The 14996-nt window shown below is 48.9% G+C and overlaps 1 protein-coding gene across 1 annotated transcript; it reads left to right on the top strand.

The window, feature by feature from the left end:
* Positions 1–2767: 2767 nt before the first annotated feature.
* RPL32 (ribosomal protein L32) lies at positions 2768–8869 on the top strand. Its single transcript, XM_066596997.1, has 4 exons — positions 2768–2888; positions 6573–6673; positions 6761–6942; positions 8695–8869. The coding sequence occupies exons 2-4, from the start codon at positions 6578–6580 to the stop codon at positions 8822–8824; spliced, it is 408 nt and encodes a 135-aa protein (XP_066453094.1). The 5' UTR covers positions 2768–2888; positions 6573–6577; the 3' UTR covers positions 8825–8869.
* Positions 8870–14996: the final 6127 nt, after the last annotated feature.

Here is a 14996-nt window from a genome sequence, read left to right as displayed (position 1 = left end):
ATTTTAATGGCTTCATTCAGATGAACTTTTTTTTCACGTAAAATATACGCACGAGAAAAAAATCAGACTTACGGGAGCATTTTTTGCCCTATCTGTAGCCGTGATAAACAGCAAGGTCCCTTAGACTTCTATGGCAGCTGGAAAAAAGGGAGAGGGAGGGAGTGACCGGCGAACAGCGCTGGGAAAAAAAGGCAGCTCGCCGTAATTAGGCATTCATTGTCATTCCTAGTATTTTATTCTGATCCTTGCTTCTGAACCGTGTGAATGGCTTTACATACGCCAATTAAGATCACCACTCGATCGTGTCAAAAAGTCATTAATGCAAATATACGATGCGTACAGGCAAACGTAAAAACGCATATAGTCGTGTGAAGGAGGCCTAATACACACAAATATAGGCTATCGGGATTTAACATGTATGTTCATGCATATTTGCTGTGTATGGTGTATGTTATGTGTGTGAAAAACACGCAGGACACATACACCCAATTTTCGTTGCACACGAATGGCTAGAAGCAATAGGGTGAAACTGAAAGGGGGGAGAGACAGATTAGATATTAGACAGTGAGGGGGATCAATGAATGGAACAGATTACCACAGGAGGTGGGGAGTTCTCCTTCAATTTTCCAAAACGCTGCTTAAAATCGCTGTAAAATGCTGCTGCGTTTAACTGAACGCATGTGTGAGAGTGGCCTGAGTGATCCTGCACTGGGCAGGGGGTCGGACCCGATGACCCTGGGGGTACTTCCAACTCCACCAGTCTATGAACTTGAAGCTGCTTGGCCCCGATGCAAAATATGTAGCATGGCACCCTGACTATAATGCTTCCTGCTCTATGGGGAAGAGAGACCTTATGGGCCCCATAGGCTGCAGGGCCCGGGTGTGACTGCACCCGCTATAGTTACACCCTGCTTATGAGGGTCACAAAGGGGTATTATCTTATCGGGATTGAAAGGAGGCACTAAAACAGTGGGAAATTAGAGGTATTATTACTTTATTACCAGACCACAAAGGGGGGATTTCACTGTGGGGGCACTGAGGACGGCAGGAAGATAGCAGAAGGGTGCTGCAGTTTCTTGGGCCCCCCTTAATTTTAGCATCCTGTTCGCAGGAGATCCCTGCAATAACTAGCGCATGCGGTATATAACAGGGGTGCAGTCTGTAAGACACATTGCTCCATGCTCGCCCTGATGGCGGTTTCTATGACATATTGTGACTGCACCATTATTGGGGAAAACGAACCCTAAGGGTGCATTCACACGACCGTATATCGGCCAGGTTTTCACGCACAGCCGATATACGGCGTCTCTCTCTGCAGGGGGAGGAGGCTGGAAGAGCCAGGAGCAGTGCTCTGAGCTCCCGCCCCCTCTCCGCCCCTCTGCACTATTTGCAATGAGAGGAGGCAGAAAGGGGGCGGGGCTAAATTCTGGGAATTAGCTCCGTCCCCATCCTGCCTCTCCTCATTGAAAATAGTGGAGAGGCGGCAGAGAGGGGGCGGGAGCTCAGAGCACTGCTCCTGGCTCTTCCAGCCTCCTCCCCCTGCAGAGAGAGACGCCGTATATCGGCTGTGCGTGAAAACCTGGCCGATATACGGTCGTCTGAATGCACCCTAATGCTGGGTTCACACAGGGCAGATTTGCCGCAGAAATTCCATGTGGGGTTACGCTTCAGCAAATCCGCCTGCGGCTGCTAATCCCTCAGTTGGACAGCCGTGTGGACAAGATTTTGACAAAAAGCCTGCAGAAGCTGATGCTGCGGTGCAGATTCCCCCGCCACAGCATGTCTATCTTTTTTTTCCGTTGCGGCCTCACTCCTCTCTATGGGAGCACCAGCCAAAACGGAAAAGCATGCGGCCAAGCCTCTCCAAAACCCATGGCTAAGTGTCGCGGGTTTTGAAGCTGTGCTTTCAGCAAAACAGCAAGATAATCGGCGGGATTCGGCCTTGTGGGAACTCAGCCTTAGGGCTTATTTAGACGACCGTATATCGGCCCAGTTTTCACGCTGAGCCGATATACGGTGTCCTTGTCTGCAGGGGGAGGAGGCTGGAAGAGCCAGGAGCAGGAACTGAGCTTCCGCCCCTCACCACTATTTGCAATGGGAGGGGCGGGCATGGGCGGAGCTAAGTGCCTGGACTTAGCTCCGCCCTGGTCTCACCCCCTCCTATTGCAAATAGTGGCAAGGGGCGGAGAGGGGGTGGGAGCTCAGTTCCTGCTCCTGGCTCTTCCATCCTCCCCCCCCTGCAGACAAGGACACCGTATATCGGCTCAGCGTGAAAACTGGGCCGATATACGGTCGTCTAAATAAGCCCTTAGGCCACTCTCCCACATGCGCCTTTTACCGTTGTGTTTTGAACGCCACGGTAATCGCAGTATAACGCTCTCATTGATTTCAATGGGGCACCACAGATGCGCTCGTACGCAGCACTTTCTTCTCTATTTTGCTGCGTTTTCGCCCTTTTTAACGCACTTCATTACTGCTGTGTCTGAGATTGGCCTTAGCAGCTTCGAAAGCTCGCTGTAACATCATGTATTTTTGTTAGCCATTATAAGGTATCATATCTACAAGATTACTCGGTTTTTCCTACTGAGAACAATCACACTTTGTCCTACTGGCTAACACCGTACCAAACTTGCTTCTTTTTGCCATAACTTCCTGCACTCCTGACAGAGCTGTTTCGGATCAGTGTGTCAGTGTAGGTTCGCATCTGGCCTCAGCCCATCTCCTCCGCCCTCACACACCTCGCTGTCCCTGACTGCAGTACCGCTGGGCGTCGCTATATCCGTGGCGCTGTCTCTTCCGGAAGCCGCCGGCTCATCTTCTCCTCTCTCTCCGCCTCTCTTTCTCTCTCTTCCTCGGGTGTCTGCGGAGAAGGCGGACGCTCCGGACCGGTGAGTGAATCCATTGTCATCCGCGCTGATTCCGTTACCATGTTGTACCGGCAGATACCTCTCCGGGAGCCGGTAGTGGGGCCGGGGTGACACGCCGGTCTATTTTGTACTGGGGTCGGGTATATAGGCGAGATAGGAGATGTGAGGCCGGGGCCTGGGAGGAAGATGGCGGATTCTGTGTGTGGGGAGCCGCGGCCTGCTGCCCCGTCCCTGCTCGCAGCATTACAGCCCCTGCTATGCCGGCTCCCTGCGGGAGTGATGTGGGGGGCTATTGGGGTCTTTGAGGTGTTAACCCTTTACATCCTCGCCTTCTGGTCTGTGCTGTCTGATGTAGCAGAGCCCGAGTGTTGTCCCGGGTGCTGTTACTTGGTACACGTGCTGCCGCTCCATGTTACAGAGGATCTAGTAAGTCCCCCTCCGGCTGTAGGACCCCCGGGGCATCTGCTGGTCGCGCCCCATGATATTAAATGTTGCAGACTGCCACCATGTGTTTTGCGCATGGCTGACCCTCGGGTTTCTCCAGCGGTTGTGCCGTTTGCATGATGTGGAATCCTCCGTGACTTTAGGATCGCTAACGACCAACAGCCCCCGCGATGCAGACCTCTAATTTGTGGCTGTCCGGTGTAACGAAGTAGCGGGAGTAATTCAAGTGACTTCCATGTGGAATATGCGCCAGAATCCGCCATATTACATCGTGCACGGTCATGTATTGCATCGCGTCCTATATGGATGTGTAGCCAGAACCTTAACCGGTGCCCCCTTAAAGGCATTTGCCACAAACAGGATAGGGGATGAATGTTTGACCGCCGGGACCCCCAGCTATCCCAAGACCTCTGCAGCCCGAATGTCCGCGCTCAACAATCCGTTCACTTCTATGGCACGGAGGGGGAGCGGTTCACTGGGCGGTCTATCAGCCCGTGTGGGTCACACATGCGGACCTCTGCTCCATTCACATTGGGCATACTCGGGACTGATGGGGGTCGCAGGGGTCAGACACTTATGCACTGTCTTGTGGATGGAGAGTAGATTTCTTTAGTGGTAAAAACCCCTTTAAGGGCCTTTTATATGTCCCAATGATCTGGCAAGAATACTTGTTACATGCAGCGCTGACAACCATGAGAACAGCGGCGACCCTGTATGTAGCCATATATACCATTGTTCTTTCCCGTTAGTGAAGGCTAGATAAACCAACGGCAATCTCATAGATCAGCGCCCATTATGTGGCTCATCCGTCTGTATAAGGCATCCCTTTAGCCGGTTCACATGTACATTTGTGTGTCTAATATGGACAGGAGTCCCAGCCAAGCTATGGGGTATCTCCACCCGAACTAATCGCGGTACAACGCTCCCAGTGACTAATGGGACATCACAGACCGGCTCTCAGCATTTTTTTAACGCACCTAATCACCATCACAATGATGCATAGACGCAGTTGAATACTGTGACATACGTTTGAAAACTGATCTGAAATGTGGCGTTTTTACCGACACTCTGGGAGCAGCCTAAGGCCTTATGTCCACGGGCGGATTTGAATTGCAGAATCTGCGTGGGATGATCAAGCTGCCCTTAGGCCTCATGTCCACGGGGAAAATCAGGCCCGCTACGGATTCTACATGGAGAATCCGTAGCGGGTGCCTCCTGCTCCGCGGACATGGGCGCTTAAAATAAGAATTAGCGGACCGGGCAGATTTTCTCTTCTTCACGGCCGGATCTTCTTTCTTCGGCCGGCGGATGTGCTCGGCACGCTGGCTGCGCGCATGCGCCGTGCACATCCGCCCAGCCGAAGAAAGATCTGCCCGGTCCGCTGCGGGTAAGTTAATTCTTATTTTAGGTCTCCCGCAGATCCGGACGGTTTCCATAGGCTTCACTAGAAGCCTGCGGGAGACCCGCACGAAAATGGAGCATGGCACGTTTTTTTTCATGCTCCATTTTTTTTTAAAAATTCCCTTTTATTGACCACCCGTGGGTATTTACCCGCGGGTGGTCAATGCATCCCTATGGGATGCGGATCTGCATGCGGCTGATCCGCTGCGGATTTTAACTCCTACTTTGCCTGTGGACATGAGGCCTTAGGCCTTTCTCACACAGGGCGTTTGCATGAACGCTGCGTTTTTCAACACTGCGTTTTCAGCGCAGCTGAAAGTGCTGCCCATTCATTTCAATGGGAGACAGAGGGCTGAAAACGCCCAAGAATAGAATATGCAACGCTTCAAAACGCAGCGTTTTCAGCCTTGTGTGAGCAGCCCCGTTGAAATGAATGGGAGCCTTGTACAGCGCTGAAAACGCAGCGCTAAACGCTGTACAAAAACGCCTGTGAGGGAGGCCTTAGGGATGCATGGCGTCCGCAGCCTAATTAAAGCATGGAGATTTGTTTTGCAGACCTTCTGGCCGGAAAACAAATCGCAGCACGCTCCATTTTGCTGCAGATCCCGCACTGACGGCTTCCATTGAAGTCAATGGAAGCCATCCAAACCGCAGCCTGTCTGCAATCGAATTGCGGATGAGCCACGGATACCACGGGAAGGCAGGAGTTTTTAAAAAAAAAAAAGTACTGCGCATGCGCGCGGCACCCAGGCTGGCACATATGTGGTACAGAAGAAAGATCTGCACAGGTTAAAAAAAAAAAACATCCGCGGGCAGAGTCTGAACCCGCCGCGGCCTCCCGTGGGCAGAATCCGACCCTCCTGTGAACATGAGACCTCAAGCTAACTTCACACTGGTGAGAGCGATATCGGCTGTGAATCACTGCCCGAAATCGCGTTCGTCAACATGCGATCTTTGCTACGCATGCGAGGCGTTTTTGTATCAGAACTGCTTCACATCAGGGAAGTAGCAATTCGCCGCCGCGGCTGTGAGACATGGCAGAGGATCCCGAAGTGTCTGCCACTGTTTTCAATGCGAAACCTCGCGTGCACCTAGCGCTTGGTGCGACGCTGCAGCCGGCCCTGTTAAGAACAATTGGCAATGCAAGGGCATGGCCAAAGATATTTTTTTTCCCGCAATGCAACGTGGGGAAAAAATTGATCATGTGTATCACCCCATTCAAAATAATGGGGTTCATATTCCTGCGTCTCGCAATGCACAAATCTTGCGCGGTTTTCTCAGCCATGTGAAAATGGCCTTATGCAGATCATGTCTTATGACTAGAGTCCAAGCCGGTACAAGTTAGGGGTCTGTATCTGGATTTTGCTGGGGTGGGTTAGGCTTAGTATGTAGATGACTGTTTCAGTTTTTGTGGTTTTGTATATAGGGGTTTCCCACCTTATGGTATGTAAGTAGACGTCCTATGTAGATATGATCAGCGGGGGTCCTACTGCCGGGGATGCATCTTCAGCCACACTGTTGCCTGGTCTTGTGGGTCACTCGGTGAGTAGAGTGAGGGTTCAGCCCTTTGCTTTATTAATCCGTGGCACACCCCCAGCAAGCATGCACATGGGACATTCTTCATGGGTGGGAAGTCTCCTGTGGGCCATAAGACCTTCCACCCTCCATGCTTGAGTCTGCGGGGCGCCCTATGCTCTTGCGGCATGTGGCTGTGGAGGCAGAGTACGGCAGTGTTACCCATTCTGTCGCTGGTCTTTTGTATCAGTTGATAGAAGTTGACCTGCGACATGCAAGTGATTGTGTCGCTCCTCAGCCATAAATGATGAAAGTTTAACCAATTAGGTATTATATTGTCTTTAGATATCATGGCAGCTCTCCGGCCTCTCATTAAACCCAAGATCGTCAAGAAGCGGACGAAGAAGTTCATCCGCCATCAGTCAGACCGTTATGTTAAGATTAAGGTCAGTACAGATTCTCCATATGTAATACACGTGTGACGTTGGGCCAGAGTGGAGGATAACTTGCATGACAACTCTTCCCTCCTACAGCGCAACTGGCGTAAACCCAGAGGTATTGACAACAGAGCCCGCAGGAGATTCAAGGGACAGATCCTGATGCCTAACATTGGTTACGGCAGCAGCAAGAAGACCAAACACATGCTGCCCTCCGGATTCCGCAAGTTTCTCGTCCACAATGTCAAGGAACTAGAGGTTCTGATGATGAGCAACAAGTGAGTGTCTGGGGGTGCCGCCAAGGATGGGAGGTGGCAGGGGTTGGGAATAATGGATGCTTTTGAGTATAACATGCCATAAGTCCTTAAGCCCCATTTAGACAGGACGAATGTCGGGCAAGCGATGCCCGATATGCGTCCCCACATATACACGCTCCTGTGCTCCTGCATGAGAGCTTGTATCGCTGGCTCACAGCAGGACGGCAAGAGTAGATTTCAGTTCTCAATTTCCCCCGCCCCTCTCCATTTAGTTAACATAGTGGCCGTTCAGTACTGAACGGCTGCTATTTACACTGCACTGTCATAGTTAAACTCATCGCTTATCGTTGATGCAGCATAAACGATAAGTTTAACTATGACCGTGCAGTGTAAATGGCAGCCGTTCAGTACTGAACTGCCACAATGTCAACTGAATGGAGAGAGGCGGGGGGGGGGGAGCGAGAACTGAAATCTGCTTCTGCCGCCACGTTGTGAGCCAGCGATACAAGCTCCCATGCAGGAGTACGGGAGCGTGTATGTGCAAGGACAAGTGTCTGGCATCGTTTGCCTGACATTCGTTCTGTCTAAATGGGACTTTAGTCTTAAAGGAGGGTGTCTAACTTCATGTAGGTTAAAATGGTTAGAACTTTTTTTTTTTTACTAGAGACAGTTCTATCCTACTCACAGGACCGAATAAATATCTGATTGCTGGAACCCCCTGGTGATCCTGAGTATGGTGCTCCTTGAGTGTCCCATGTGATTGGAGTGCATGTATAACCAGCCCTTCATTCACTTCTATGGGACTGAGGGTGATCGATGCACTTGGCAATCTCACTCCATTCCATAGAAGTGAATAGAGTGGCATTTCAATATGCCCACCACTGCCCCTCTCACATGGGGGCACCCAACATTTGCGTTCTCAGGAGTCCTGGGACTGCCACGGATCTTAGAAACTAAGGAGTTGCTGCACTCATCCTAGCTCAGTGCCCCTTTGGCAGTCTTTGTTTCTTGTTGGCTCTCTTCAGCAGCTATAGATGGACACATGGACTTCTTTGTGTTGATATTTAGCTGCCAGAGCGCACAGACAAGGAACAATGACAGCTAAAGGGGGCACAGAGCACGGGTGAGTGCAGAAACCCCTTTGTTTCAGCAATTGGGGGTCTCAGCACACTGTCTCCCACTTAGCAAAACATTTGTATCAAAAGTGCAGCTGCTCTGTTAGGCTGCTCTCACATGAACAGATTTGAATTGACGAGTTTTTTGAGACTAAGATGTTAATGACCTATCCTTGGGGTGGGTCGTTAATATCAATCGGTGGGGGCTGCTGTTTTGGGATCCCCACTGTCTGAAGAGGTCTGTGAGGTCACTTTCATTATTCGCATGGCCTAAAAGCAACTTAGTCCCATTAAAGTGAATGGGACTGAGTCATAATACCAGGTACAGCTGTGATGCAATACATGGCCCTGTGTCTGGTATGTGGTGAATGACCACTTTGCTCGCCTACCTCTGTGCCACTCAGACCCCCTGTCAATCAGTTGTTTTGAGTGGCGGTGCATGTGCAGAGTTAGAACTTTAGGTACCATCCTGAAGAGCCGCGCTCCATGTGATGCACCTGTGCAAAGTCTTAGGACTGCATCTGTGCATTACATGCTGCCGAATTCTTGTTTTACACCCTTCGCACATAGTGCCAGGAATCAAGGAGTGTCCTGCACCTGGGTAGATTAAGTCTATGCTGAATCAGAATTCAACCTCCTTCCTTTTTTTTTTTTTTAGGTCATTTTGTGCTGAAATTGCTCACAACGTCTCCTCAAAGAACCGAAAGACCATTGTGGAGAGAGCAGCACAGCTCGCCATCAAAGTCACAAACCCCAATGCCAGACTGCGCAGCGAGGAGAACGAATAAATGTCTAGTTCTTTGTCCTAAATAAATCCAAAAGAGAAACCTTTACGTTCAGTCTTTGTGTTCTGAAGTGTACAAGTATCGAAGGAAGAATGGTATGAGGTAAAGTGTCTGGACGTTGCCACAAGCTTAACGCCATGCTTGTGGTGTGGCTTGATTGCCTATCAGATCGCGATATAATGTAATACTATGGTATTACATTATGCTGCAGGAGAGATCAAACCTTTGCAAGTTCAAGTCCCCTAAGAAGGCTTTAAAAAAATGCAATCAGTTCAAAAAAGTTTTTTATTAATTAAAGGTGTTAGGTTAAAAAAAATCCCTTTTGCCATAGTTATAGTAAAAGAAAAAACTATATCGCTGTGTCCATAAAATTCCAAACTACTAAACTAACGCAGTATTTACCCCACACAGTGAACGTTGTCAGGAGAAAGGCCAGAATTTTTAATTTTTTTGTCTCGCGTCTTCAAGATAAAATCTAATTAAGGACTTGTTCAGACGTGCGTATATCGGCTGGGTTTTCACGCCTGGCCGATATACCCTGCCCCTCTCTTCAGGGAAAAGAGGCGGGACGCAATGGGAGCAATGCACTGAGCTCCCGCCCCCCTCTCTACGTCACGATTTGCAATGGGAGGGGGCGGGATGGGGGTGGAACTTATTCTCCCCACCCCCTTTCTCCCATTGCAAACAGTGGCGAGAGGGCGGAAGCTCAGTGCACTGCTCCCGTCCCGCCTCCTTCCCCTTTAGAGAGGGACAGTGTATATCAGCCGTGTGTGAAAACCCGGACTATATATGCACGTCTGAATAAACCCAAAACGCGATCAGTCGTATATGTACTGCAGAATAGTAATAGACACAACAGGACATCCTGCAAAAAACAAACCCTCGCAGATGTCAACGGAAAAATACAAAGGTTATGGTGGTAGAAAATCAATTTTATAAAATATCTTCGCAAAAAATAAAAGTAGTACAGCAAAACTACATAAATTTGGCATCGTAGTAGTTGAACTGACCCATGGAATAAAGTGTGAACACCATAGAAACAAGGACCCCCTCCTTCCCCACAAGATGGCTGAATTTTCTTTCCCATTTCACTCCACTTTAAAAAAAAAAAAAAAAAATTGAGTACGCTATGTGGGTCATTGAATAGTACCACTGGAAAAATAAGACTTGTCCTGCAAAAAATAAGAAGTCCGCAGAATGCTACATGGATGGATAAATAAGTTATGATTTTTTTTTTTTTTTTTTTTAAGTAGGTAGGGAAAAACTAAAATGGGGAAAGAAAGAAGGGCCACATCCATAAGGGGGTTTAGGAAAAATGCTACTCTTATCTCTAGTGCAGGGGCCAGTATGAATGGCTCAAAAAGCAGCAAGGAGAGAACCCTGTGTCATGAACCACCGCCTCGGGTGCAGCACTATGCAGGACTTGTATATGCAAGGTCTTCTGGGACCTCCACCTATTTCTGGTTGTACATCTGGCTGTATGCTTGGTGGCTGGGGTTTACAGAAACGGCCAAGTAGAAATCGCTATGCCGTTTCCGCTACTTCCATAGAAGTGAGTGGGAGTTACAGAAACTCCATAACGCAGCAAGCTATGTTTTCATTATTTCAGGAGCCGCAGGGGAAGAACTAGAGATATATGGGGACCCACATTTGAGTTTTTATAACATCTGTGAAAGCCTTGGATAGGAATACCCCTTTAATTTTGTCTGAAGTGTACAATTTTGGGGTATTTGCACACAATGCGTCAGGGTCTTTGTGCCTTAGGTCCCTTTTACACGTCACAATTATCACTTAAACAATCGCACGATTGAGCAGACTGCCGCCATATTTTAAGAAAACTATACATGCAGATTATGGCTTTAATCATTGCATTTTCCTCCACTAGTTGATTGCTCGGCTGGGTGTGTGTTTATTTGATGGTTAGGGAGCAAATAAAGGCCTATTTGGACACTATTATCATTCAAAAGCTGTCTTTTGAGCGAAAATTCTTGTGTGTAACTGCCCTGACATCGTGCAGTTTTCGCTAAGCCGTCGCTTATCGCTGAAAGACTACAATGAACCTTATCAGGGATTCACAGCGGGATACAGCTGATAATAATCTTTCAGCTGTATCCCGTCCATGATAACAGGCTGGGTATGAAGGACAGAGCGGTCCAGCCTTGTTCTCCATACCCTGCACGGAGTGCTCTGCTGTATAACAGTCGGACGCTCCGGGCAGAAAACAGCTGGATGCAGAAGACAAGCAGGGACACCCCGCTTGTCGTCTGCATCCTCTGCTGGCAGTGCATGGTGATTGCTCATCTTGCGCTGTAAATGACACAATCGCTCAAAGTCGCTTAAGCGGCATCTTTTGAGCGCTTATCGTTGTCTAAATGGGCCTTAAGCCCAGCTGAGCAAAAGTCTGGCCAGCAGATTCCATTGTTCTCTTGGCAGAGCAAACATTGTACTGATTGCATATACAAAGCAATCGGTAAGCCTCTGAACGGACTGCTCTCAAATGGAACAAATTTCCAGCGGCCAAATGATGGTTTTTATGCCGGCTTTAAAACCTTGTCTAACGGCCAGTGAATGAGTAGATGTAACCTATTTAAGTTAAATATATGTACCTTTTATTTAGATCCATAAGATTAGATGTGGGGCAGTTGGGGTAGGTCTTCTCACTATAAGATAAAAATCTGCCCCGGAGAGAAAAAGCTCCAGCATGATCCTCTGGTAGAAAGAAACAAGATTCTTTTTGCCCTCTTGTTACACATAAAACTTGGACTCGTGAAGAACTTTGTAAAGGGAATGAACCAGCGTGGAGAAGCTTTTCAGGACCTCGGAAGACAACATTCACAGCTCAGTGATGCTAAAGTAGGCATCGTCGTTGGCCTGCAGCTTCGTCATCTTCTTAAAGATAAAACTTTGAGCAAGTTCTCCAGGGTCATGAGAAAGCAGCATGGGAGCATGCTTTGTCAAGACTGCGGTTAAGCAGTCGAAATGTCGTCTGCTCACACGGTTGTGAGGAAATAAAGACACATCCCTGGGATGTTTTAAACTATTGGCACCATAATACACCTGTCCTGCACCTTTGTCTTTGACGTGGTTTCCTTTCGGATCTGGATCCGGTCCACTGCAGGGCATGCATCGTATATCACACATGCATGTGTGATTTAAAGGAGATGTCCCGAGGCAGCAAGTGGGTCTATACACTTCTGTATGGCCATAATAATGCACTTTGTAATGTACATTGTGCATTAATTATGAGCCATACAGAAGTTATAAAAAGTTTTATACTTACCTGCTCCGTTGCTGGCGTCCTCGTCTCCATGGTGCCGACTAATTTTCGCCCTCCGATGGCCAAATTAGCCGCGCTTGCGCAGTCCGGGTCTTCTCCTCTTCTCTATGGGGCTCCGTGTAGCTCCGCCCCGTCACGTGCCGATTCCAGCCAATCAGGAGGCTGGAATCGGCAATGGACCGCACAGAAGCCCTGCGGTCCATGAAGACAGAGGATCCCGGCGGCCATCTTCAGCAGGTGAGTATGAAGACGCCGGACCGCCGGGATTCAGGTAAGCGCTGTGCTGTTTGTTTTTTTAACCCCTGCATCGGGGTTGTCTCGCGCCGAACGGGGGGGGGGGTTTAAAAAAAAAAAAACCCGTTTCGGCGCGGGACATCTCCTTTAAGTACTGCTGTGGAAACATATGTGACAGCTCCTTGTTGTCGGTGCCCAGAGGTAGCTGACAACATGAAGCTCTCATCCCGGGCTGCGGGGAGCCCCCCGGCAATGCAATTGGCGCTAGCGCCGATCGCAATAAAGTAAATAACATTTTTTTGAAAAATTCAGCTGCCCTGATGGATTTATCAGGGCACCTGATATTAGTCACCCTGGTCTTCCCTCATGTCCAGCGGTGAATTGGTTCTCTGGGACCCGATGCCGCTCTTTCGCGCATGCATGCCAGCTGTATGACATTACAAGCGCATGCAAACTTTAAATCTGGCTTCCGGTTCCTGAAGGTAGCTGGGAGGTAGGAGATGTCACCGGTATCCATTTGATACTGGCGATCACGCAAAAGTTAAAAAAAAAAAAGGTATGAAGTTTCAGCTGCTCCCATGAATCAGATACATGGGGCAGCTGAAAATACTCACCCCGTTTCTCCGTGATATCCCATGGTGATCGGGACCCCCCGCAGGCTTCTGCGCATATGCCAAAAGCCGGAGAGCCCAGCAAATGTAAAATCTGCCTGCACCCGGCAGTCAAAGATAGCGGAGTGTAGGGAGATGTGACCGGAGACCGCTGTATGCAATTCCCAGTCACATGATCACTGTTATCCACCAGATAACAGTGATCATGGAAAGTTTAAAAAAAAAAGTAAAAATAAAAAGTTAAAGTTTCATCTCCCCTAACGGATCGTATCTGTGAGGGGAGATGAAATTGTATAACCAAGGTCCCCGGATTTGTCCCACAATGTAATCTTTATCTACGGACCTTACCCCGGCTTTGGCGCATGTCCCTGTCAGCAAAATAGCAGACGCATGCGCAAAAGTAGAAGATTGCCCAGGAAATTTAAAATCTGCCTGTTCCTGGCTACCAAAGGTAGCCAAGAGCTTGGACATGGCACAGGGGCCTGCGGTGAATGGTTCCTGGTCACCTGATCACCGTTATCCAATGGATAATGGCGATCACGTAAAAGGGAAAGGAAAAGTTCCAGGTTCATCTCCCCTCACCGATGTGTTCGGTGAGAGGAGATGAAACTTTTTTACCAGAGGCCTCCGTATTTGAACCCCGACGCGATCCTGCTATGTAGACCTGCCCAGCTTCTGCGCAGGCGGCCGCCGGCAAATGCCAGACACTTTCGCAAGAGCCAGGGAGCCCAGGAAATTTAAAATCTCCTTGCTCCTGGCCCCTAACGGTCGCTAAAAGCCTGGAGCAGTGACTGGTGGCCTCGTTGAGCGGTCTCTGGTCACGTGATAAAAAGGTAGCCATCTACCTTAGGCCCGTCTCACATGACTAGATAGAAATAGCGGATTCTGCATGCGTTTGATCCGCAGTAATACGCAGATCAATCAAATGCATTGGATTACACAATTCCGCTCACATTAGCGGGTTGGAATTATGTAATCACTCGCAGAAACAGAACGCTGCAGGTTCTTTTTTACCGCGAATATCCACAACATAGAGCCCATTGTGCTCCATGATCGTGGACATACCTGCAGCCCATACGCAACTACATTGTGTACAGGCTTTGGGTACCCGCGTCATCGCTTAGCGACGGTGGGGGAAATACAAATAGCATGACCACCTGCGTAAGTATGCAGTTATGCGCAGTACATTATGCGGCCATACGCACGGTCACAGACGGGCTCACAAATGGGATCCGCTGTAGGCCTCCACAAAGGGATTCCACGTATGGCCGTGTGAGCCCGGCATTATTAAGATCGCTACCTGTAATACGTAATTTACAAGAAGTCCCGGGAACATTCACCTTCATGCAGTTCCAGGAGCAGCTTGTTGAGCGCCTTCAGTGTGAGACCGAGGCACCTCAGCAAGCTTGCAAAGCCTCACAGAGCGCCACTTTACACCCCACTGAGGTCAGGAAATGCCCCCCAAAAAAGCATGGGAGGAGGAGGGATACACGGTTTTATTGCCCCAGGTGCCCATCCCAACCAGCCTCCGTAATTACCCCTGTCTTCGGACATACAGCACAGTTTACGTTATTACTTTTATCTAAGATTTAGGGAATGCCAAAAAAGGACTCTGGGGAGGGGGGGATTATTTTTAGTGAGTCAATTTTTTCACGCACAAGTGAGCAGTGGGGCCTGGAATTTATTCAGCTGTGCCCTGAAATCCAATGCGTGTTCCCTCCATTATAGGCCTAGCCATGTGTCCTGTAAGTAGATTAGAGCCACAATGGGTACGTTTCTGAACACAGGACAAGCGGGGGTATACTTTTTGGGGTGAAAGTCTTTATTCCTATGTACACTGTACAAAAAAACTGTTTTCAAATGGACACAATTGCCCAAAAAAAAATTAAAACTAATTTTTTTCCTACTGCTTTGCTTAAATTAATTCATAAACTGTGGGGTAAAAATACGCCATACTCCCCTAGATGAATTTGTCAAGGGGTCTAGTTATCAAAATGGGGCCATTTGTGGGGGTTCTCCACCGTTTTTGCCACTCAAGGGCTCTACAAGTGGG

The sequence above is a fragment of the Eleutherodactylus coqui genome, chromosome 3 (assembly GCF_035609145.1).
Source record: "Eleutherodactylus coqui strain aEleCoq1 chromosome 3, aEleCoq1.hap1, whole genome shotgun sequence".
NCBI classification, from domain to species: domain Eukaryota; kingdom Metazoa; phylum Chordata; class Amphibia; order Anura; family Eleutherodactylidae; genus Eleutherodactylus; species Eleutherodactylus coqui.
Note: the sequence above shows the minus strand (reverse complement) of the source record. Positions and strands in the feature narration are given on the sequence as shown.

Coding starts and splice junctions, on each gene's coding strand:
- RPL32 (XM_066596997.1), top strand. CDS start 6,578: ATGGCAGCTCTCCGGCCTCTCATTAAACCCAAGATCGTCAAGAAGCGG. Junction 6,674..6,760: donor ACCGTTATGTTAAGATTAAG/GTCAGTACAGAT, acceptor TCCCTCCTACAG/CGCAACTGGCGTAAACCCAG. Junction 6,943..8,694: donor GTTCTGATGATGAGCAACAA/GTGAGTGTCTGG, acceptor TTTTTTTTTTAG/GTCATTTTGTGCTGAAATTG.